The sequence below is a fragment of the Astatotilapia calliptera genome, chromosome 4, assembly GCF_900246225.1.
Source record: "Astatotilapia calliptera chromosome 4, fAstCal1.2, whole genome shotgun sequence".
In the NCBI taxonomy this organism is placed as follows: domain Eukaryota; kingdom Metazoa; phylum Chordata; class Actinopteri; order Cichliformes; family Cichlidae; genus Astatotilapia; species Astatotilapia calliptera.
This window is the reverse complement of record NC_039305.1, coordinates 2,278,448-2,301,664: the sequence shown is the minus strand read 5'-3', so window position 1 is coordinate 2,301,664 and position 23,217 is coordinate 2,278,448. Positions and strand designations below refer to the sequence as shown.

At 39.1% G+C, this 23,217-nt stretch overlaps 1 protein-coding gene across 2 annotated transcripts in view; it reads left to right on the top strand.

The window, feature by feature from the left end:
- Nucleotides 1–23,217, top strand: part of ift70 (intraflagellar transport 70) — a 32,300-nt gene that overhangs the window by 6,907 nt on the left and 2,176 nt on the right. Inside the window, exons 4-18 of one of the 2 annotated variants that reach the window (XM_026163971.1) lie at nucleotides 6,281–6,337; nucleotides 6,467–6,602; nucleotides 7,179–7,283; nucleotides 7,382–7,510; nucleotides 10,086–10,135; nucleotides 11,504–11,656; nucleotides 13,744–13,809; nucleotides 13,940–13,993; nucleotides 15,039–15,104; nucleotides 15,354–15,430; nucleotides 15,542–15,749; nucleotides 15,854–15,901; nucleotides 21,356–21,427; nucleotides 22,160–22,263; nucleotides 22,491–22,569. In XM_026163971.1, coding sequence (XP_026019756.1) covers nucleotides 6,281–6,337; nucleotides 6,467–6,602; nucleotides 7,179–7,283; nucleotides 7,382–7,510; nucleotides 10,086–10,135; nucleotides 11,504–11,656; nucleotides 13,744–13,809; nucleotides 13,940–13,993; nucleotides 15,039–15,104; nucleotides 15,354–15,430; nucleotides 15,542–15,749; nucleotides 15,854–15,901; nucleotides 21,356–21,427; nucleotides 22,160–22,263; nucleotides 22,491–22,569 — 1,404 coding nt within the window. The remainder of the gene's footprint in view (nucleotides 1–6,280; nucleotides 6,338–6,466; nucleotides 6,603–7,178; nucleotides 7,284–7,381; nucleotides 7,511–10,085; nucleotides 10,136–11,503; nucleotides 11,657–13,743; nucleotides 13,810–13,939; nucleotides 13,994–15,038; nucleotides 15,105–15,353; nucleotides 15,431–15,541; nucleotides 15,750–15,853; nucleotides 15,902–21,355; nucleotides 21,428–22,159; nucleotides 22,264–22,490; nucleotides 22,570–23,217) is intronic. The other variant, XM_026163972.1, reaches the window with a different exon arrangement.

The following is a 23,217-nucleotide window of genomic DNA, read 5'->3' as shown; positions in this document are numbered from 1 at the left end:
TAGTAGTAATACTATAACATAACAGAATTATTAATTGGGCACAAATACCACGATTTGGCAAAAATGCCATGATTCAGCACAAATATGATGACATGGCAAAAATACTATGATTGGGTACAAATACTATGATTTGGCAATAATACTGCATTTTAACACAACTACTGAGATTTGATTGAAATACTATGATTTTGAAGAAATACTATTACTCCATACAAATACGATGCTTTGGGACAAATACTATGTTTTGGTTCCAATACTATGATGTGCAACAAATACTATGATTTGGCACAAGTACTATGATTTAGTACAAATACTATGATTTGGCAGAAATACTATGCCTTAGTAGTAATACTATAACATAAGGGATATACTATGGTTTTGCAGACATACTATGTTTTTGCACAAATACCATGATTTGGCACAAATGCTATGATTTAGCAGAAATACTATGAATGGGTACAAATACTATGATTTTGCAATAATACTGCGTTTTAACAACAACTACTGAGATTTGATTGAAATACTATGATTTAGAAGAAATACTATGACTCCATACAAATACGATGCTTTGGCACAAATACTATGATTTGGCACAAGTACTATCATTTAGTACAAATAATGTGATTGGGCAGAAGTACTATGTTTCAGTACAAATACTATGATTTGGCAGGAATACTCTGATTTAGCAGAAATACTATGTTTTAACATAAATACTATCTTTTGGCAGAAATTCCTGCTAAAAAGGACTATTTCTGCTTTTTAGCAGAAATACTGTAATTTGGCATAAATACTATAATTTGGTATAAATACTGTGATTTGGCACATATAATATATTCAGCACATATACTATAACATAACAGAAATATTATGATTTGGCCCCAAAACCATGATTTTGCACAAATACCATGATTTGGAAAATATACTATGATTTTTCAAAAAATACTATGATTTAGCAGAAGTACTAAGATGTAGTAGAAGTACTTTGCTTTAGCAGAAATACTATGATTGAGGAGTAATACCTAAACATAGGAGAAATATTGATACACAGACACACATACACAGACAGTAAAGGGAACAGGAGCTGTTGAGAGTCTGGGCTTGGTATATGTAGGTCAGTTAAATTAGCTGCACCTGCTGTAGTCAGCCCTTACACACGCAGACACAGAGAGAGGTGTGAGTTTTCTTCAGTGTATTTCTGACATTCAGGATTCCCCTCGAACAAATGGCCATAATTTCCTAACCGTAGAGGCTAGAACGGTCATTCAGACATTGTTTTGTTCAGAAGAGATGGGGGAATCTTCAGGTCTTCATAATTCAGAGATAAAATATAAATTATTAAAGATATATGACTTGTAATACACTGTAACTGAGTAGAGGCGAAGCAAAAACTGCCTTGACTTGCTCTCAAACAACCTTTGGTAACTCTAAATCTATATGGAGCATCAAAATCATTCTTTCACCGTAAGAAACAGCAGGCTTTGGTGAACAGTCATGGAAATTTTCAGGGCTCTGTGGAAATCCATCAAAAAGATATGATGAGAGAAAAAAGTGACTCATTTCCAGAATTTGAAATCTGATGAAATCTGAGCGAGGGACAAATTTCCTACCCTCAAACAAGTCTAACTCATCTCAGAACGGTAATAGGTGAGAAAATAATTCTTGAATTGTGAGCATCAGGAGTGTCTGAAGATATACCGGGACAAGCCTCATGTCTTAACTTCGCTTCGTTAAGGAGATATGACAATTTGAAAATGCCTCTCATTAGAGAAATCCAGCGGTGATTTTGAACAAACTCTCCATTGAGTTTATATGGAGAGTTTTCTGACTTTGTGTTACTCTGAGGAGATTTGCAAAATAACTATGAGTCCCACAACAATGATAGGGACATTTTCTGAAAGCCAGCAAAAATACCTACGTTTTGGTGTATAATCTGTGGGGCTTGAGTGGAAATTGAGCGAGTAGCAAGAAGTTGTTTGGACATGAAGAGAAAATTCACACAGTTTCACTGTCCCCTCTGAGTTAATTGCATAGCAACCATAGCAACGCATGTATTTTCTGAAAAATCACAATTTTGCAACTGAAGACTTAAAGAGAGATAAGATGAAAACAGTAGAAGATCTGAAATAGCTGAATCATACAGGAATGGCCCAATCATTTGAGAACATTTTAAAGTTTGAATGGAGTTTCTAGGTGAAAGTATGAGGCAGTAGTTAAGTTTCAAAGACAAGAAAGTTTTAGCAGAATTGTGGAAGTTTCCCATTCATTTCAATGGGACAAATTAAAGGAAAAAAGTGTAATATTTTAAAAAGTATAATAGTAATAAACACCAAAAGTCATAGCCGGCATTAGCAGAAAGAGCAGAACAGTTTAGAGTTTGAACGGTGAAAATAGCACAAAAATTGTGGAAGTAGATCCACGGCAAAAAGTGTACGGAAACACCCGGAATAATAAAGAATAAAGAGAAACAGGAACTCAATAGTGTGGATGCCTATTAAGGCATCCACACAACTAGAAAGTGCATTTTCTGAAGAAACTGCAGTGTGAATGCTTGAATCTGAATGTATGCACTGAAATGAATTAATTGCTGAATTTTGAGTTAAAAATATTGAATGAGATTAAAAAAAAAACAAAAAAAAAAAAACGAATTTAACCTGAAAACAAAGGTGCTGAACTGCTAAAAGCTGAAGGTTACACAGAAGAAGGAGTTGGAAAAAAAACTGAAAATGTTTTAAATGTAAATTAGAAAACCCTAAGAAATGAGAAAAGAACATTTAGAGTCAGAAAACATCTGAATGAATATTAAAAGGTCATATTCTTTGAATCACAGAATGACTCAAATGTGATCCCTCCACTTTGATCCACACAGTTTAAAAAGTTTAAATGCCTGAGCTTTGAAAGATACGGTGTTGGAAAGAGAACAATAATGGCGACAATTTGAGGGTAAAATGATGGCTGTAACACTGTGGACACAGCAGCAGTTGAAAGAGAAGTGCTTAAGATGAATCTTGGCACAGTGGCAGGCAGAGCTCGTTAAGCAGGCAGGTGTGAGCCTGGTTGCTATAGTGACCGCACCCAATGGCTCCATACACACGTACACAGACATGCGCCTCACTTTTGCTGCTTAAAATGAACAGAAAAGTCAGGCCGAAACAAATCGTTCCCAAATGAAAAGTAAAAGTCGTATTGACAAAATTCTTTCACCGTGAGTGACAGCAATGTCTAGTCTACTGAATTCTCAGTTTTCATGCCTGTGGAGTTTATTATATGGACGTGGTGACAGTGGAAAGACACCATGCTCTTCTGATTTTCAAACGAACCTTCTGAGCCATTTTAACATTAGAGTCTATGGAAGAGTTGGAGGGAGGAGGCTGTGCATTGGTGACATTTATGAAAGAACCATAACACCTAGGACAATAGTAAACACATTGGATGAAAGAGGACAGCCATGGCTACGTTTTGAGGGTAAAATCATACCTGTAGAGCAAACGCTGCGGACACAGCAGCAGTTTTAAAAAAGATTTTAAGATTAATTTTTTTGCTCCTCTCACTCTAGCAGTTGAGCTGCCTCACTCTAGCCCCAACATTCCGTCCCATACACACCCATTATAAACTCTGAAACGGGTGAAAAAACATCATGAAACTTAAACTGGAACTGAAGAAAAAGTATAATAGATATTGAAAAGATAAATACAAGTTGAATAGTTGAATGTCTTGTCTTCGTTTTAAAGTTTGAATGGTGGCTCTATGTCAATGTATGTGGAAGTAGTAAGAGTTTAAAAATGAGTAAGTTGAATGAGGATTTGAAGGGTCTCCCCATTGAAATACATTATAAATTTTTGTTGAATAAAGTTGAATAAAATTAAAAATATAAATGTTAAAAATATGAAAAATAGAAGCAGTGTTGTCCAAAAGAATAGGAATCTAACGGTGTTTGAATGGTTTTTCTAAGTTGAACGGTTTTGAAGGAGTAGGCTTTCAAAAAACGTACGGAATAGATAATAATAATAAAAAAATGGAATAATAATAAAGATTAGAAGAACAATACTGTGAATGCTTTTCAAGCATTCACACTAATAATAATAATAAAGATTACAACAACAATACTGTGAATGCTTTTCAAGCATTCACACTAACAAGAAGCACTCAGAGCACACAAACCTGCGTCAAGGCAGCTCACTCTCTGGGTGATATTTACTCTGAAGATACATTTTGTATTCTTTGTTCTTTTAAATCTACTTTAAGAACTTAAAGACTTTAGGAAGTTTGTAGTGCAGTAAAAACTAGATACAGGTATCATGAAAGACGTTTATTTTGATTACACTAAAGGACTCGGCAATGAATTATAAGTACAGATTTGTAAGTACCTGAAATTAATTACTTGATCTTATTGTGTAATATTACTACAGTAATATAACTCTGTGTTCCTAACAGCTCATTCTCTTTCTCCTGACAATACTTTATTTAAAGATATATCGCATTTGGGGTCAATTTGAAAGAAACGCAGATGTGAAATGTAAAAGTGAGGTCAGAGTAGCTGTGTCATGATATTTGGATGCAAACTCTAATGTGATATTTAGAATCCCCGTACACCAGAATCACTTCCTAACTGTTACCAATACAAACAAAGGAAGTAGAATTTTAAGCATAATTCTGCACATAAAAGAGATTTGACAAGTTTGACCATGAAAATGAGGTCAGAGGTCCAAAGTAACGTGATATTTAGAATCCTCACAAATGTCTTGCTGTTGTCAGTACGAACAATGGCAATGAGAAACATGGAAGAACTTTGACTTTCGGATCAAACTTTTAACCTTGAAGAAAAGGTCAGAGGTCAGATGTGATATTATGTTTATAATGATATTAGACCAATAAATCATGAAGTTGACCTTGACAACCTCAGTGGGTGTAAGCCAAATTTTAATGGATTGTTAACATGACTCCACTTTACACCCCTACAAAGTTTTATTAGAATTTATTCAAAAGCTGTCGTGTTTACAGACGCATGCAAATGCTACCAAAAACATTACCTCCTTGGCTATTCCGTCATCGATTTTTAGCTTTCCAAAGGTCTAATTCAGGGAAAATTGAGTATAATGACATCTAATTAAATCAAATTCAAAGTTTGGTCTAAAGAGATAGTTAGCATGCTCCCTCCATCTTCCTCCAGGAGATATTTGAAGCGTCAGTGATAAAGCAGGTTCTGAAAATCACCAAAGATATAAATCACAAGAGTCGACGCCCTGATTGTACCTTCAGTGGCTCTAATACGCTGTTGAAAAGGTGCAGGGTAACAACTTGTAAGTTAATCAGTGCAAATTTTCTTTAGCACCATTATAAATCATTGAATGATAATAAGTCAAGCTACGAGTGTGTGTTTGTGTGTATGAATTTAAAACAGCATCATAAACGCTGTTTTATGTGGCGCGTCTCTCTGACTTGTCCAAGACAAACTTCTGCCAAGGCAGAGAATGAAGGCTAATCTATAATCTATGCCTAATAATGTGGCATTTTATGAAAATTAATTTAGTCAGCGTGTCACTTTTAAAGCAAAAATACATCGTTTTCGCTAAACAGTCCCGAGAAGCTAAGACTGAGTCGGCTAGGAGCCATAGTCACGTAACGACAATTTAGCTATTTGCTGGGGCTGAATCTATATTTTTATTCGCACACATACTCCCAAATATATTTTACAGACACAGAAATTTCAAGTTTAAATTTGTAAATTTGCAAGAAAAAATCTCCTGATCTCCTATTTATAAAAAACTAAAACCTACAAGAAAAAAATGGAAACATTGATGATGAAAGCTGGTGACAAATTTTCATACATTTAACTGTAACTGGGTTAGATTTCTCTTATAAATTTACAAATTTACAACAAAACCTTTTGCCGTCCTGTTATGTGAATTATTTTTATTCTGATGACCCACTCTATCCTCCCTTCCTTTGCCCGTGGACGGTTTGTGACATACCTTCAGTGGAGCTATTGCGCTGTTGTAAAAATTAGACCAGAGTAAAAGTATCATCTAGAAGCTTTCTGGGGTTCAGAGGGTTAAGCTTGTTTTGTCCTTGTGATAATATCAAGAAGAAAAGTTCAGAGGTTTTGGAGAAAAGGTCCAAATGTGGGAAAAGAAGCTCATAAAAATAGTTATGGATGACAGTTTGCATTACAGATTACACTTTGTACTGGCTCTTTTTTTTTGGCCCCATATTAAAATTAGCACTTGGCTGCTGTTGCCGTGTCCCTGTTTTACCTTCGGTTTATTGTCTCTCTCTGGCACAGATGGTCAAGCTGCAGGCCTGCATTAAATATTGTGAGGAAGATTATTCCGCTGCCAAGGTGAGGAGCTTTAACACGTCATCTGTTAACACACGATACCATTTCTGCTCAGTATAGCATCAGATTAATCCTTATTATGCACAGCCAGACACGCCTTCATTAGCGTCACTTTCTGTTGTGTTTTTGTAGTCGCTGTTGGAGCAGCTGCCGCCGGACGACCCGGACTACGTCTACAATATGGGCTGTTTGCTTTACCAGGACGGCAAGTATGAGGAGGCCTGCAGGAAGTTCATGTCTGCCATGCAAGTGCTGGGATACGTGCCAGGTGATCAGTTAAAAACACACATTCAGTAAGCTGTTCTCTATGCACTGACCTGAAATCAAAAGACAATTTATTTACTGTCACTGGAGTGTTTCTGGAAACCCAAAAATATTCACCCGTAACAGCCAATAAGACGACGCTGTCTAACCGCTGGAAGGACGGTCCAGTAACATATCTTCATCTGCTCCATCTCTATAAAAAAGCAATGTTGACCCAAACAGCTCCTCCTGCAGAAATAATCTTGTCCTTCATTTCTTATAGTTGGTGGCGTTGGGAGAATCCACAGTCTGTGGGAGAATCCACAGTCTGTGGGAGAATCCACAGTCTGTGGGAGAATATCAGCTGTCTCTGGGTTTTTTGTAATCAACTCCGCACTACTTTTTACAGTGGAAAGGGTTTATTTTTCAGGTTAACCGAAAATATTTGCAGATGAGATGAGTTTCTATTTCTGTTAAACAAAAAGAACCAGAACAAAAACTGGACATGACTTGAATTCATCATACATTTAAATAAAATTGATTAAGATAAAATGATTGTACACCTCTGGGTTTTTGTGTCATTTTTGTCTCTTATTTTCAGCGTTGTCCTACAACATCGCCCTGACTTATTACAGCCTGAAGAACCACAATCAGGCCCTCAAGTATATCGGAGAGATCATAGACCGTGGAATCAAGGAACATCCAGGTAAAAATAGCTGTGATTTTCTCCTCTTTTAGATATTTATTATTTTTAGATCATGTTTTTGTCATCAGCATGAGGGTTGTTTTTTTTCTGCGTACCAGAGCTGAGTGTCGGGATGACGACCGAAGGCATCGACATTCACAGCGTGGGAAACACGCTGGTCCTGCATCAGTCGGCCCTGATCGAAGCTTTTAACCTCAAAGCTGCAATCAATTACGAGCTGAAGAACTGTAAGAACCTCCATCTGTTTCCAACACGTCACTTAGAGAGGTAGTGAGGTGGCAGACGAGCCCGCGTAAAAAAACAGTATTGATGACAACTGTGGCTGTAAAGTGAACCACAGTCAGTATTCAGACACCAACCACACAAGAGCTGAGGAACATCACAAACCTATCCATGCTGTGGCCAATCATAGCTATCTAAATCCTCTGTGAAGACACATGGGTGTGCTGAGAGCTGGTCTTTAGTTTGACTAACCTGACGTTAGCGGCTGTTTCTCACTGTTTACATTATAAAGGATGGATGTGGGTCCTGGGTCTGATAAGAAAAGCCATCGTAAAAGCTCCTTAAACCTTCCCCTCAACCACAGTAAACACTTTCCTGGTGGATTAATCGCTGGTTTTAGGTCACAGTGAGGAGAACAACAAGCCGACGTTAGCTAGCTATCACAAAGTTTTGCTCAGTCACATAGATATCAGTCCGCAGGCGGTTAAAGTTAATAATAACTGTAGTAAATAATGAATAAATGATTAAAGTCTTGAACCATCCCTCATTACTTTATATTTTGATTCAAATGAGCCAGACTTGTATTTTTTAAGTCCTCTTGAACAATAGTTCTCCAGCTTTCTGAAGGTCTTTCAAAGTTCTTATTTGGACAAGAAACAAGAAATGCAGCAAAGATAAGTGTCTGATTGCCAATAGTTTGATTTACTGCCAATGCAGTAAAAGCATAAATGGATAGAAACCATCAGTCCTGGATTGGCCTCCCCAGAGCCCGAAACTCAACATTATTGATGCAGAGAATGAAACAAAGACGAGCTTTGAATGTCCTTCCAAAGCCCCGGAGAACCCTTCCTGAACACCAAGAGAAGAAAGAAACTAAAAATAAAAAAAAATTTGATATTTACCCTGTAGCCTAAAAATATTTTTGCATAGGCCGCAATTATCAAGAAGAGGCCTGTAAAACTGTTTACGCTCGTTGTGGTTTCACATGTGTAAAACCTCACCAGTGCAGAAAAAACAGCGTCTGCGACAAGAAACAAATCCAGAAGTTTCCACTGAGGTGAGTCTGGTGGCCAGGGCTCCTTAATGTTTTAGACCTTAAGAAATTTTGTGAAAGACGCAACATGCCATGGTCATTTATTCATCAAAAAATACTCTGCAAAGCAATGAATAAATGACCATGGACACAACAACTGCACACCAGATTCTCCTATTCAGAGCATCTGTAATAACATTAACAAAGTGCAGTTTCAGTCTGTCTGTTAAGCATCAGGTACTACTTTAAGCAAGCTAAAGCAAAACGTATGCATGTGATTAAACACACTGAAAAAGCCTTTGAAGGAGCTTGTACACTTTTACATTCAATGCAAAAAGTGAGCGTTTAACTTTGTTTGCCAAAAAGGTTAGAACCAAGGGACTCGAACCTTGAACCTGTCAGTGTTGATGACCTGGGTCTTTTTCAGTCCTTTGAATTTTTAACTGATGTATGTGTTGGGACTGTGTTTTCTTACTTGACTGCAGGCTCAGTGCTTGTGTCCTAAACCAGGTCACAGCCGTAAACTTTTCCCTGTTCATAAGAGGAACAGAAACCGATAGAAAGAGATGAAAATCGGCTGCAAGAGAACTTGCAAAGCTTCCTTTAATCTTCAAAAGCAGGGTTGTAGTCCTTTCTTTCTCCACCCTCTGACACATTATCAGACCAAAGCTTTAAAGAACAGTGATCAGAGGACGACATGCAGGAAGGAAGCCCACATCAAACGGCCGGCTCTGTCAGACGGACGGAGAGTCGCGTCACCTGCTGCATGAAACGGATGGAAAGATGTGCTGAACCCAGCCTGCAGGGATGAGCTCAGAAACGTTTTTAGGGGACATCCCGAGCACGTTTTGGCTATATTGGACATTTCTTATTAACCTCATCAACACCACTGGTGCTGATTTGATCTCAGGCTTCTGCTGTCTGCGTGTTGAAGTGTGTTTCAGGAAGATATGAACCCCAAATAAGAGCCACCAGGTCACCGGAAAACCACTGTGAGAGAGGGTTAGGGTTAGTCTAAACACTCCTAGTTTCAGAAACTAGACGTTACTTGTCAGCCTTACAGGTTTTTGTTAAAAGATTTCCAGCTGGGAGTGCCAAACAGGAGAAAATCCTTTTAAAGGGGTAGGTAGAACCTAACAATAAGCCCAGAGGACCAGTGGGATACTTTTAGTCCAATAAGAAGTGATCAGAACTTTGTTTTCCAGAAAAACCTTTTGTAGAAAAACTGTAAATGCTTTGTGGCATGTGTTACAGTTTTGATTTTATTAGATATTGAGCGTTAAATGACAGGTAGGTAGGGAGAGAGAGTGAGGATGAAAATCAGCTTTGCTCATGTTTGAGGAATTGACATCTGAAAACAGTTCCACGGGGCGCCTGCAGATGATGATTATCGATTTTCCTTATGAGGTTTTCAAGACTCTGCGCTGTTTAAGTTTCCCAGGTTCATAAAGTTCATCTCTCAAAGAGAAATTTCTCAGAAAAAAACCTCTATGTGCACTGAAACGACCTGTTTTCTTCTCTGTTGTGTTCCATGTGGATTCCTGCAGTGAAAACAGCTCAGGAGGCTCTGACAGACATGCCCCCGAGATCAGATGAGGTAAGGACCTGAAACTGTTTGCACAATCACGTTTGGAGGCCCCCATAAACACAAATTCATTACTGTTAGGGTGAAGACTTCAATCGAAAGGAAGGAAACGAATGACTCTGTGTTGTTATTCAGTAGTTGTCTGAATTAAGGCTGCCTGGGCTCGCTGAGCCTGACAGCCTGTAGATAACAGAGATTAATTCAAGATTAGAATGGAGACGTAGGTGTGAAGGCTTACATGGAGGTAATGATGGTATTTTTATCATCCTAACATGACTTATTTAAAATTAATGTACAGATGGGACACTGTCCTTGGTCCAGCCTGTCACTGCCTCTGAGTCATGGCTTATGAACAACTAGTGCCCCCTAGTGGAAATCCATGCAAAGTGCACTGAGTCAGAAATACTAGGAAGTGAAGTTTTACCTAAATTTTTTACAGGCTGAAATTAATGGGACCACAGCAGCAACACTCAAATGAAATGGATCCAGAGTGTAAAAAATACACTCTTATTCTAGTCATTTATATGATTTAAAGTGTTTGTTTTTTGTGAATTAAATAATCGGTAGAACAGAACGTAAACACCATCATTTTACTGTTTATCACTATAGACAACCACTCATTGGGCGGGGGGCTTTTTTCTCTAACCTGTGCCTCCTTGTCTCTTCTGTCCTCCTGACTATGACCTGCAGCTCAGTCTCAGTGTGCCAGTTTAAAGGATGTCTCTGTTCCTAATATGACAAAGGGAGGATCAGGGTGCTCACCCTCCTTCGTCCCTCCCACGTGAGATGTGAGCAGAGGAGGTGAGGAGGAGATACGAGGAGAGAGGAGACGAGACAAACACCGTCTAACAGAATGAGGCATCCTCGACTCTGAGCATCATTTTAAATGATGTCAATTAAATATGATGTTTGACATCATCATAAACTGTTCTGTTGTAGCCACAGCAGTTTTTCATGATCTCAGGTGTAACGGTGCTCGTGACATTTTTATAGTCTCGGACACTTTTAATTAAATTCACCACGAGGAGCAAAGTGACCGTTTCCAGACCTGGTGTTTTTGCTCATACACAGAAACAGTGAAGGAGAAAAAGCTTCTTCATCTTTAGAAACTGAAACAAGAATTTAAACAGGCTGTTCAAAGAGTCCTTCTCCCTCCAGCTGTGCCTCTTTTATACACTAACAATAAAAAAGAACAAAATGAGCAACTGAAAACTCACAAACGATGAAAGTTTGTATTTCTGTTGAAGTCTGTACAACTAGTTTTATGTGGTTCATTATAAAAGCAATCAGCCCCGCTTCAATTCGAAAAAGTGCAGTTATTCTTGTACACTCAGTGCAGTATTATGTACTTCATCTCCTATATTATGTCTACTTTTACAGGAACTGGACCCAGTGACACTCCACAACCAGGCTCTGTTGAACATGGACACGAAGCCGTCGGAGGGCTTCGAGAAGCTGGCCTTCCTCCTGCAGCAGCCCTCCTTCCCCCCCGTCACCTTTGGAAACCTGCTGCTGCTCTACTGCAAACACGAGGTAAGCAGCAGTATTTTATCTGAAGGAGACCAACTACAGCAGCAAAGACTCCCACTGACCTGCTAAACGTCAGGTCAAAGATGCTTTTCTTGATTTTCTGTCATGTATCTCATGTTCCAGCGGTGGATGTTCATATTAAACATAAGCAAAGTGTCTGATAAAGTCAGTGTAGCGTATGTACAAGTACTCCCTGTGGGCCAGAAGCTCAGGCTGCTTCAAACACTCTAGTCTTGGCCCTGCGTGACGCCTGTGACGGTATATTTCCTTACTGTGATCATCACATGCAGCTGCTTTTATAACCCGGTGTTTCTGAGGGTCAGTCAGCAGGTTGTCTTAAACGGCACTAAAAACAGCTTGTGTTTCAGACAGATGATGAGCTAAGAGGCTCAGTAAAAAGTACATTTGAATAAAAGCAAAAATATGTGCATAGAAATTAGAACAATGGGATCCTGGTAATTGTTCCTGTTGCTGTAGCAAACCTTGAAAACCAAGGACATGGTTATTGACTTCAGGAAGACATCCCGCCATCCTGCACTAACAGTGGTAAATGGTGCAGCCATTGAACTGGTGGACAGTTATTTGGGGGTTGTTCTTGATAAGGCTCTGTCCTTTGAGTCACATGTTGCTGCTAGAGTGAAAAAGGTTCAACAAAGACTTTTTAAGGAGGTTGAGAGGTTTCAATGTTTCATCTGAAATGATTTTTTATAAAAGTTTTATTGAATCTGTTTTAACTTTCTGTATCATCGCTTGGTACGGTAATATGTCCCTGAATAATAAGACCAGACTTAACAGATCATCCTCTCTTTAATGATTTTCAACTGCTTCCATCAGGTCGTCGTTATAGAGTGCCTGCAGTGAAGACAGAGACATAGATTGTCTTTTGTACCTGCTGCTATTATCATAGTTAATAACACTAAACCATAAGTGTTGTTGCCATTGCACACTGCACTTTTTTGATGAAAAATCTAGGTTGTTTTCTCAGGCTTATATTATATTATATTATATTATATTATATTATATTATATTATATTATATTATATTATATTATATTATATTATATTATATTATTTTGGAGTGTGTATGTGATGTGTTGGTTGTCTGTTTGTTTGTACGGACATACTGCAAATCAATTTCCCGTTAGGGACAATAAAGTTACCAATAACCAATAACATCAATATGAAACGTGCTGTATTCAGCGCTATTTGGACTTTCAGACAGGCTCTTGCTGTGATCCAGCAAACAGTGTGGGAAATAATTTGTCCCACTCCACCGTGGCTTTAAAGGCTCGTAACAGCTCAGATTAGTTCAGGTAATTAGGTAACTGAAACAAGCAGTTTTAGCTCACAAAGGTTCAGAAAAAAAACATTTTAAAAAACATCCACGTGGCCAAACAACGCAGGAATCTCAGAAACACAAAGGAGCACGAGGAGGGAAACCAGGTGGAATAACCAAAAACTGAGAAGAAGAAGACACAGCTGAAATTTATCAGGGTGTGGCAGAAAATTACAGAGGCGACAGGAAGTAGCTGCTGCAGATTACCAAAATAAGACAGAAGAAAAAACAAAGATAAAGAAAAGTAGACACTGAACCATAAAAGACACAAAAATAAATCTCACAAGAAATTAATCAAGAAAACATCTTTCACAAAAGCATCTGCCACCATGCCAGTTTAAATAAGACAGATAAAGAATTTCTGACTTTAAGCATCAATATTCAGATCTACTGCTCCAAAAACACAGTTTTACAATTAATTTCTATGTTTTTTCTTTTCTTTTCCTCAGTAAATTAAAAATTTCCATACAGTTAGTTTTAATTGGCAGCCCTATAAACGCTGAACAGCTCCTCTCCCTGACAGCGCTCACGCTGACCTCATTATTCAGAGATTTATCGCCGTTCTCCATAAACACCACGACGCCTCTCTGTAGCATGTCAGCAGTTTCCACCAGTGAGCATCCACGCAGGGAGTAACACTGTTTGCAAAGGGATTTGGACTCATGTGGTGTGAGTTCCAGTGGAAAGAGCTGAAAACAAAGAGCTGCAAGTCTTTCATTAAGATGGCATTAACTTCTCTGCTGGACTTCTCACAGTACTTTGACCTGGCAGCTGATGTCCTGGCAGAAAACGCACATCTCACCTACAAGTTCCTCTCCCCGGTGAGTAACGAGCATCCTCAAGAGACCAGCCAGTTGATTTTATTCTAATTAGCACATCTGGTGTAGTGTCGTCTGCACAAATATGACTAGTAATAACAAAAACAGTCATCTGTTTCTTTTTCTTTTTCAGTACATGTACGAGTTTCTTGATGCTTTGTTGACCTGCCAGACGGCACCAGAGGAGGTACGGTACAAAACACCTGACACCTTATTAACAATAGGAAGCTATTTTTAATGATCTGTATAAAATCAACCAAATGTCCACATGATATGAAAGTTTCACGGCCGAAAAATATATTTAAGCTCTGTTTAAACTGTTCTCATTGAAATGTCGACTTCCAGCTTGGACTTGGATTCATGTGCAAGATTTTTCTGAGTCTCTTTGTAATGACTGTAAATGAAACAGATCATTTTAGTGAAGTGGTTGAAATGAGAATTAGTACCTTTACACCTGAGCTGGAAAACAAAGAGAGTGCAGACTCCAGGACGGGGAAGGAGTTTCAGTTATGTGAGGGTGTTCACAAGTGAGACGAGACTGACAGATGGACCAATGAGGACGTTGTAGCGGTCCGTTGTGGTAAAGAGGAACTCTTTATGGCTCAGTCTACGTTCCCTCACCACGAGCTCTGCGTTTTGACTGAAAGCAGCATTGAAGACACATCCGCTTCCTCTGAGGGGTTTCTCGACTCAGCCATAGATTGGATGAGGATCTCAGTCATTCAGTTGAGCTGCTGCTCCACATCGAAAGGAGTCAGTCAAGGTGATTCAGGCCTCTGAATAGGATGACTCCTGGACCCTCTCTAGGTGCTTCAGGGATATCTAACTGGGAGGAGACCCCAGAGCAGAACCAGGACACTCTAGAGAGGTTTTGTAATTTGGCTTGCTTAGGAACACTTAACCAGCCTCCTAGAAGAACTGGAGGAGATGGCTGGGAGGGGGGGGGTCTTAACACCTATGCTTAGACTGCTGCTGCCACAATCCAGACCTGGACAATCGGCAGAGAGTGTATAGAAGGCTGAAATTACAAAATAATACTCGTTATTGGAGTGCTAGAAACATGAACCATAGTACGTTAACCTGCTGAGCTAACCAGTCAACACTGTGAATGAAACACAACTAATGCTGTGGATGACAGTCGGCTGGAAAAGACCAGTATGATGGTTCAGCATCAGATTTGTTTTTGTGTCTTTAGTATCCGTCATGTTTCATTACCTGCGTTCTTTTTTCAGGCTTTCAGGAAGTTTGAAGAGATGAACGGAAAACTGGCGGAACAGCTACGCAAACTATCAAAGCAGGTTGTTTACCTCACGCTGCTCTTTCTGTCTTACTGCACACAGCATTTTCACACTGCCTGTATTTTATTTTGTGGGGTTATATATCAGACATGCTTTTGTTATAGGAGTGGCGTTGTGGGTTAACTCAGAACTATAAAACGTGGTTTGGAGGCTGGTTGCAAAGGGGCTTGCAGTTGAACTTGCCGATTTCTTGCAGGACAGGATTGAATACAAATAAAATGTCTGTGTGAATCACTCATCTTCTTCAAGCTGCAGGAAACCAGGCTGACTCGAGATGAGGAACTGCTGAAGAAAGCCGTGCAGGACTTCGAACTGATGCAGGAAAAGTGAGGACACGCAAACATAAACACACTAAGCCGTGTTTTCATTTCCTCAATGGAAACAAAGCAAATTCAGTAACAGAGGATTACTTTCTGATTGGCCGCATCTCTTCACAGGTACATCGTTGTCCTCATGGCTCAGGCTAAGATCTACTGGAACCGCGAGAACTTCCAGATGGTGGAGAAGATTTTTCGCAAGTCGGTGGACTACTGCAACGATAACGACACCTGGAAGCTGAACGTGGCTCACGTGCTCTTCATGCAGAACAAGTACAAGGAGGCTATCGGCTTCTACGAGCCCATCGTCAAGAAGCACTACGACAACGTGAGTGCTCAGGGCGGATGATTACCCGCCTGTTCAACTGTGGGCACCAAATGATGACAGTGTGACGTCAGCTGTAAAAGCTGACAGTGTGCCTTTTTGTCCAGGTGGAGCAGTGTAACATACAAGAGTGTCCCTGCAAGTGCAAACCATCGGTAAACAAAAAACAGACCAAACACCTGTTTCTCTGCCTCTGCAGTTTCTATCTGTGCATGAATCCGCTGTTTAGTGTGATGGTTTGCAGTGGTGTTTCTGATGTTGTACAACTTCAGACAGTCACATGGCTGAAGGTCTGGAGTGTTTAACAGAGCGCACTAACACTGGACAACAAAGAGGTGGTTTTTAACCTGTTCAATTCAAACTCTGGTTCGTTTTGGTTTGTGCAGGTGTGAACGCAGTAATTGCACCAGTGTTGAACAAAGAGCATTTTTTTATGGTGTGAATGTGATCCATCCTCGATCTGAGCCAAAGCCAGCTGTACGTTGTAGGTTTTAGCTAAAATATTCTCCATGCTCTGTGCGGTAGTGCAGAACCTTCTTCCTGTATTTGTGTGGATGCCTTAATAGGCATCCACACTATTGAGTTCCTGTTTCTCTTTATTCTTTATTATTCCGGGTGTTTCCGTACACTTTTTGCCGTGGATCTACTTCCACAATTTTTGTGCTATTTTCACCGTTCAAACTCTAAACTGTTCTGCTCTTTCTGCTAATGCCGGCTATGACTTTTGGTGTTTATTACTATTATACTTTTTAAAATATTACACTTTAATTTGTCCCATTGAAATGAATGGGAAACTTCCACAATTCTGCTAAAACTTTCTTGTCTTTGAAACTTAACTACTGCCTCATACTTTCACCTAGAAACTTCATTCAAACTTTAAAATGTTCTCAAATGATTTGGCTATTCCTGTATGATTCAGCTTTTTCAGATCTTCTACCGTTTTAATCTTATCCCTCTTTGAGTTTTCAGTTGCAAAATTGTGATTTTTCAGAAAATACATGCGTTGCTATGGTTGCTATGCAATTAACTCAGAGGGGACAGTGAAACTGTTTGAATTTTCTCTTCATGTCCAAACAACTTCTTGCTACTCGCTCAATTTCCACTCAAGCCCCACACATTATACATCAAAACGTAGGTATTTTTGCTGGCTTTCAGAAAATGTCACTATCATTGTTGTGGGACTTAGAGATTTTTTGCAAATCTCCTCAGAGTAACACAAAGTCAGAAAACTCTCCATATAAACTCAATGGAGAGTTTGTTCAAAATCACCGCTGGATTTCTCTAATGAGAGGCATTTTCAAATTGTCATATCTCCTTAACGAAGCGAAGTTAAGACATGAGGCTTGTCCCCGTATATGTTCAGACACTCCTGACACTCACAATTCAAGAATTTCTTTCTCACCTATTACCGTTCTGAAATGAGTTGGACTTGTTTGAGGGTAGGAAATTTGTCCTCAGATTTCATCAGATTTCAATCTCTGGAAATGAACCACTTTTTTCTCTCGTCATATCTTTTTGATGGATTTCCACAGAGCCCTGAAAATTTCCATGACTGTTCACCAAAGCCTGCTGTTTCTTACGGTGAAAGAATGATTTTGATGCTCCATATAGATTTTGAGTTACCAAAGGTTGTTTGAGCGCAAGTCAAGGCAGTTTTTGCTTCGCCTCTACTCAGTTACAGTGTATTACAAGTCATATATCTTTAAGAATTTATGTTTTATCTCTGAATTATGAAGACCTGAAGATTCCCCCATCTCTTCTGAATAAAACGATGCCTGAATGACCGTTCTAGCCTCTACGGTTAGGAAATTATGGCCATTTGTTCTAGGGGAATCCTGAATGTCAGAAATACACTGAAGAAAACTCACACCTCTCTCTGTGTCTGTGTGTGTAAGGGCTGACTACAGCAGGTGCAGCTAATTTAACTGACCTTCATATACCAAGCCCAGACTCTCCACAGCTCCTGTTCCCTTTACTCTCTGTGTATGTGTGTCTGTGTATCAATATTTCTCCTATGTTTAGGTATTACTCCTCAATCATAGTATTTCTGCTAAAGCAAAGTACTTCTACTACATCTTAGTACTTCTGCTAAATCATAGTATTTCTGCTAATTCATAGTATTTTTGCAAAATCATGGTATTTGTGCAAAATCATGGTTTTGGGGCCAAATATTTCTGTTATTTTATAATATATGTGCTGAATATATTATATGTGCCAAATCATAGTATTTATCCCAAATTATAGTATTTATGCCAAATTACAGTATTTCTGCTAAAACGCAGAAATAGTACCTTTTAGCAGGAATTTCTACCAAAAGATAGTACTTCTGCTAAATCACAGTATTTCTGCTAAACCAGAGTATTCCTGCCAAATCATAGTATTTGTACTGAAACATGGTACTTCTGCCCAATCATAGTATTTGTACTAAATCATAGTACTTGTGCCAAATCATAGTATTTATACCCAATCATAGTATTTCTGCTAAATCATAGCATTTGTGCCAAATCATGGTATTTGTGCAAAAACATAGTATGTCTGCAAAACCATAGTATATCTCTTGTGTTATAGTATTACTACTAAGGCATAGTATTTCTGCCAAATCATAGTATGTGTGCCAAATCGCAGTATTTATACCAAATCACAGTATTTGTGGTAAAACATAGTATTTCTGCCATATTGTGGTATTTGTGCAAGAACATTGAACTGTTATGTTATAGTATTACTACTAAGTCATAGTATTTCTCCATTGTTTATAGTATTTGTACTAAAACGTAGTATCTCTGCCAAGTCATAGAATTACTGCAATTTCATAGTTTTTTTTAGGAAATCTGTTATGTTATAGTATTACTACTAAGTCATAGTATTTCTGCCAAATCATAGTATTTGTGCCAAAGCATCGTATTTGTATGGAGTCATAGTATTTCTTCTAAGTCATAGTATTTCAATCAAATCTCAGTAGTTGTTGTTAAAACGCAGTATTATTGCCAAATCATAGTATTTGTACCCAATCTTAGTATTTCTGCTAAATCATAGCATTTGTTCCAAATCATGGTATTTGTGAAAAAACATAGTATGTCTGCAAAACCATAGTATATCTCTTATGTTATAGAATTACTACTAAGGCATAGTATTTCTGCCAAATCATAGTATTTGTACTAAATCATAGTACATGTGCCAAATCATAGTATTTGTTGCACATCATAGTATTGGAACCAAAACATAGTATTTGTCCCAAAGCATCGTATTTGTATGGAGTAATAGTATTTCTTCAAAATCATAGTATTTCAATCAAATCTCAGTAGTTGTGTTAAAATGCAGTATTATTGCCAAATCATAGTATTTGTACCCAATCATAGTATTTTTGCCAAATTGTGGTATTTGTGCCCAATTAATAATTCTGTTATGTTATAGTATTACTACTAAGTCGTAGAATATCTGTTATGTTATAGTGTATCTGCGGAATATAGTATGTGTGCCAAATCGTAGTATTTATACCAAATTACAGTATTTATGCTAAAACATAGTATTTCTGCCATATTGTGGTATTTGTGCAAGAACATTGAACTGTTATGTTATAGTATTACTACTAAGTCATAGTATTTCTGCCAAATCATAGTATTTGTGTGAATTTGTATACTGTAATATCACTGTAGTATGTAGTGGCTAAGTAGGGGGTGTTTACAGTGTAAATAGGTCATCTCTTGTGTTGGAGTGCCCTCTTGTGGCGCCTTTTGGGTAGTGCCTTAGTAAACGTGAACCCTGTAAGAAGTGGTATCAGACTGATTTGTAGTGGAGGAATTTGTTGCCAGTTTTCTTAATCATAGAAACCACACCATATCACCTCTCCACATCCTCCTACTGTATGCCATGCCTCCCTGTACCATCCATCTGACCGCCAATAAACTCCACCTGTGGTAATCTAATCCCTGGATGTCAGCCTCTCCTTCTGACCGAGGATAGTTACTATTGCAGCACCACCCAGCATTAAACTGACGTACACCATTCTGTACAATAGTATTTGTGCTAAAAAGTAGTATTTCTGCCAAATCATAGTATTACTGCTATTTCATACTATTTAAGCGAAATTACAGTGTTTCTGCAAAAACATGTTTGAGGGGTGGAAATCTGTCCTCCTCTCATTTTTCAAACTCCGAAAATTAAGCCATTTCTTCTCTCGTCATATCTCCGCGACAGAGATACAAAGAGCTATGTAAATCGCAGTCAAAGTACACCAAAGTCCGCTGATTCACCCAGTGCAAGAATTATGCTTCTATCCCACCTAGTTTTTGAGTACAAATTTATACACTATCACAGACCGGTAATTCATATTGATAATTTATTACAATTCTGCAAAGTTTTATGATTTTAGCAGCTTTTCTAATATGGACCTCAGATTCTTGTTAACAGTCTATGGCAGAAATACATACAAGTACACAGCCTGATGAAGCAGACAGAAGCAGTACCTCTGATTGGTTCAGCATTTTCACCTCTTATCAGCACAAATCTCAGCCTCTTCTGCTGTTTTCATTAGAATTGTAAGCTTTTCCACCTTTTTTCAGTTACGTGAGAACCAGTTTGGCTCAATGAGTAGCTGAAAAATATCAGCCTCTTCTGCTGTTTTAGCAGGATTTCAGAGTTCAGCTTTGTCACTTGTTTTAAGCAAAAATTTCAGTTTCTTTACCTCATTTCACAACAAAGTTCTTCCTCTTCACCTCTTTTCTGCTAATTTGAGCTTCTGCTCCACAGTGCACATTGTCCCTCTCATCATATCTTTGCTTGTGACCAGAACTCATTTGGCTCAGAGGGTAGGGCATCTGCCGTGAGACCCGGTGGCAGAGGTTTGAATCCTACCTGTGACAGTTGCTACACATGTTCCCTGCTTGCATGCGCTCTGCTTTCTTGTGTGTCACTGCTCTCCAGTGTGTCATTACACATACAGCCATCTTCGGCAAGCACTTCTGCTTCTACACCTCTTTTCAGCTCATCTTTTTGCTTCTTTGCCTCTTTTCAGCAGAAATTCTTCTGATTCACCTCTTTTCTGCCAAATGTTTAGCTTTTTCACCTCTTATCAGCACAATTCTAAGCAGCTTCTGCTAATTTCACCACAATTGTCACTCTCTCCACCTCTTCTTTGTGTGAATGAGTTTGGTGCAGTGAGGTGAATCGCCGCCTTTAGACCAGAAGGGCCAGGTTCAAATCCTGCTCAGGGCAATGATTTTTGTTTTGTTTTTTCAACTTTTTCAGCTTTTTTCAGCAGACATCTTCAGCGTTAAGGCATCCACACAGCATTTTCGCAGGAAATGCAAATTTTTCTAGTTACTTTTGTTTCTCTCACCTCAGACACATCTGGCCAATCAGTAGACTGAACATTCTCATGTGGTTTGTAGTGACACAAGAAAAGAAACCAAACCCTGAGAAAAAGCTACAAGTTTACCAACCCAGAGTAAACAGACTATAGCTGTGAAAACACCTGCAGGTTTCTTATATGTTCCAGTTCAGATTTAACCTCACATCAGTGGGATAATTTAAAGGTTCTGCTGCTGACTGAAAAGATTTCCTGTGAAATCATTGGTCAAGCCTCTGATCCATGTTGGTGTTTGCTTCTGTAGATCCTGAACGTGAGCGCAGTGGTCTTAGCCAACCTGTGCGTGTCCTACATCATGACGAGCCAAAACGAAGAGGTAACGTACAGACACGGTCACTGTCAGCCCAAAGGTGTTTCTATATAGTTTGTATCCAGAAGAACATGTTTATAACACACATGAAAGTAATGAAACTCATGCAAAGCACTGCTTTAAAAAACAGAGACACACCAGATGAGACAAAAGAAGTCAACGAAATAAATTAATTATCCTATTCCAGTTTAATATATATCAATGTAGAGAAAAAAGATGAAGCAGCATTTATATCCTGATAGAAGATTAGATTAATGTCCACTGGGATGTCCTCCTAAAGAGACAGGGAGCACAGAGGATATCTGTTCAGACTCATGCACACATATGGTTATTGTACTCATTCTCTGCGATGGCCACTGTCACTGTTGATTCTTTTTTATGCAGTAAAGCCACAGTGGGCACTACTTTATCTCCACACTGACGGTGACGGAATTAACAAAAAGCCGGGCATGGAAACATGTTGAAATCCAGCAGTGCTGTTAGACTGCCTGAAAGTTCAGACAGCTAGCTCCAGCCTTTCCCTGCTGGGAGTCTGATCAGGTCCCTGTGTGATACTTTCATCCAAACTCGAGCTCCACTGTCCAGGATGGATGATTTTTTGGGGGGAGCCTTTGTTGTGTCTGAGAGTAGAAAGGAAAGGTGTGAGAGAGCAGCAAAGCCCAGAATCGAGCCTCTGCAATAACAGGACAGCATAACTTCTCTGACTGATGATCTCTGCGTGTCGTCCCGGTTTAACAGGCTGAAGAGCTGATGAGGAAGATCGAGAAAGAAGAGGAGCAGATCTCCTACGACGACCCCGACAAAAAGGTCTTTCACCTCTGCATCGTCAACCTGGTCATCGGGTGAGTCCCACACAGGAAGAGCTTTATGGGGACAGTCAGCAGCTATTTACTGTATTCTTCAGTTGTAATGAAAGGGAGTTACTATGCAATCAGAAATCAGTCCTAAGTATTTTATTTTGTATCATTTCTGATGTGAAGGTTAGAGAGGAAGAACAAAAACGTCCTGCTTTCATCGGTAAGATCATCTCTGTGAAACCTTCTTTGCACACTTGTGTTTTGTCTTTCAGGACGCTGTACTGTGCAAAGGGAAACTACGACTTTGGCATCTCCCGTGTCATCAAGAGCCTGGAGCCTTACAACAAGAAGGTCAGCCATTTTTCCACCAATTGTATCAGTCAGATACAAAAGATCACAGAGACCTTCAGGTCACCGAGGCTGACCACAACGTCGTCTCCTACTGCCCAGTTTAATGCCCCTGATGTTTGACTGGCTCCCAGTGCCTACAGCTAAGAAAAGAAAATCAAGCAGGTCACCCTGGAGATCCTCAAACTGTGAACAACACTCAGAAGATTTTGATTCCAGTACTTTTGTAATCACGATGATGATTCAACCGGGCGATCAGCTTTAGTGAGAGAAGAGGTGCCGACTGTGCTTCCACTCAGGAACACTTCAAGTCTCCCTCCGCAGTCCTGCTTCTTGGACTGCAGCTGATTGGCCATCTGTTGGGAGAGTGAGCCTCCAATCAGAGCCTGGTGTTGGTGTAAGTGGTGTAAGGGCCGGGGCTAAATGCTTAGCACCGACTGAACCGAGTAAATCAGTGCTGGATGGCATCGTTCTTACAGATGGATGAAAAAAATGAAAACTCAAATCTTGTTTCTTTAATTTGAAGATTTTTCCTTTTCCCACACAAAAACGAGCAGGGCTCGTACAGACCACACACTTCTGTGTCATTTAACACTGGAAGGACACACAGCATAACAATGCAAGCCTTTAATGGCTGTGATGGAAAAACAC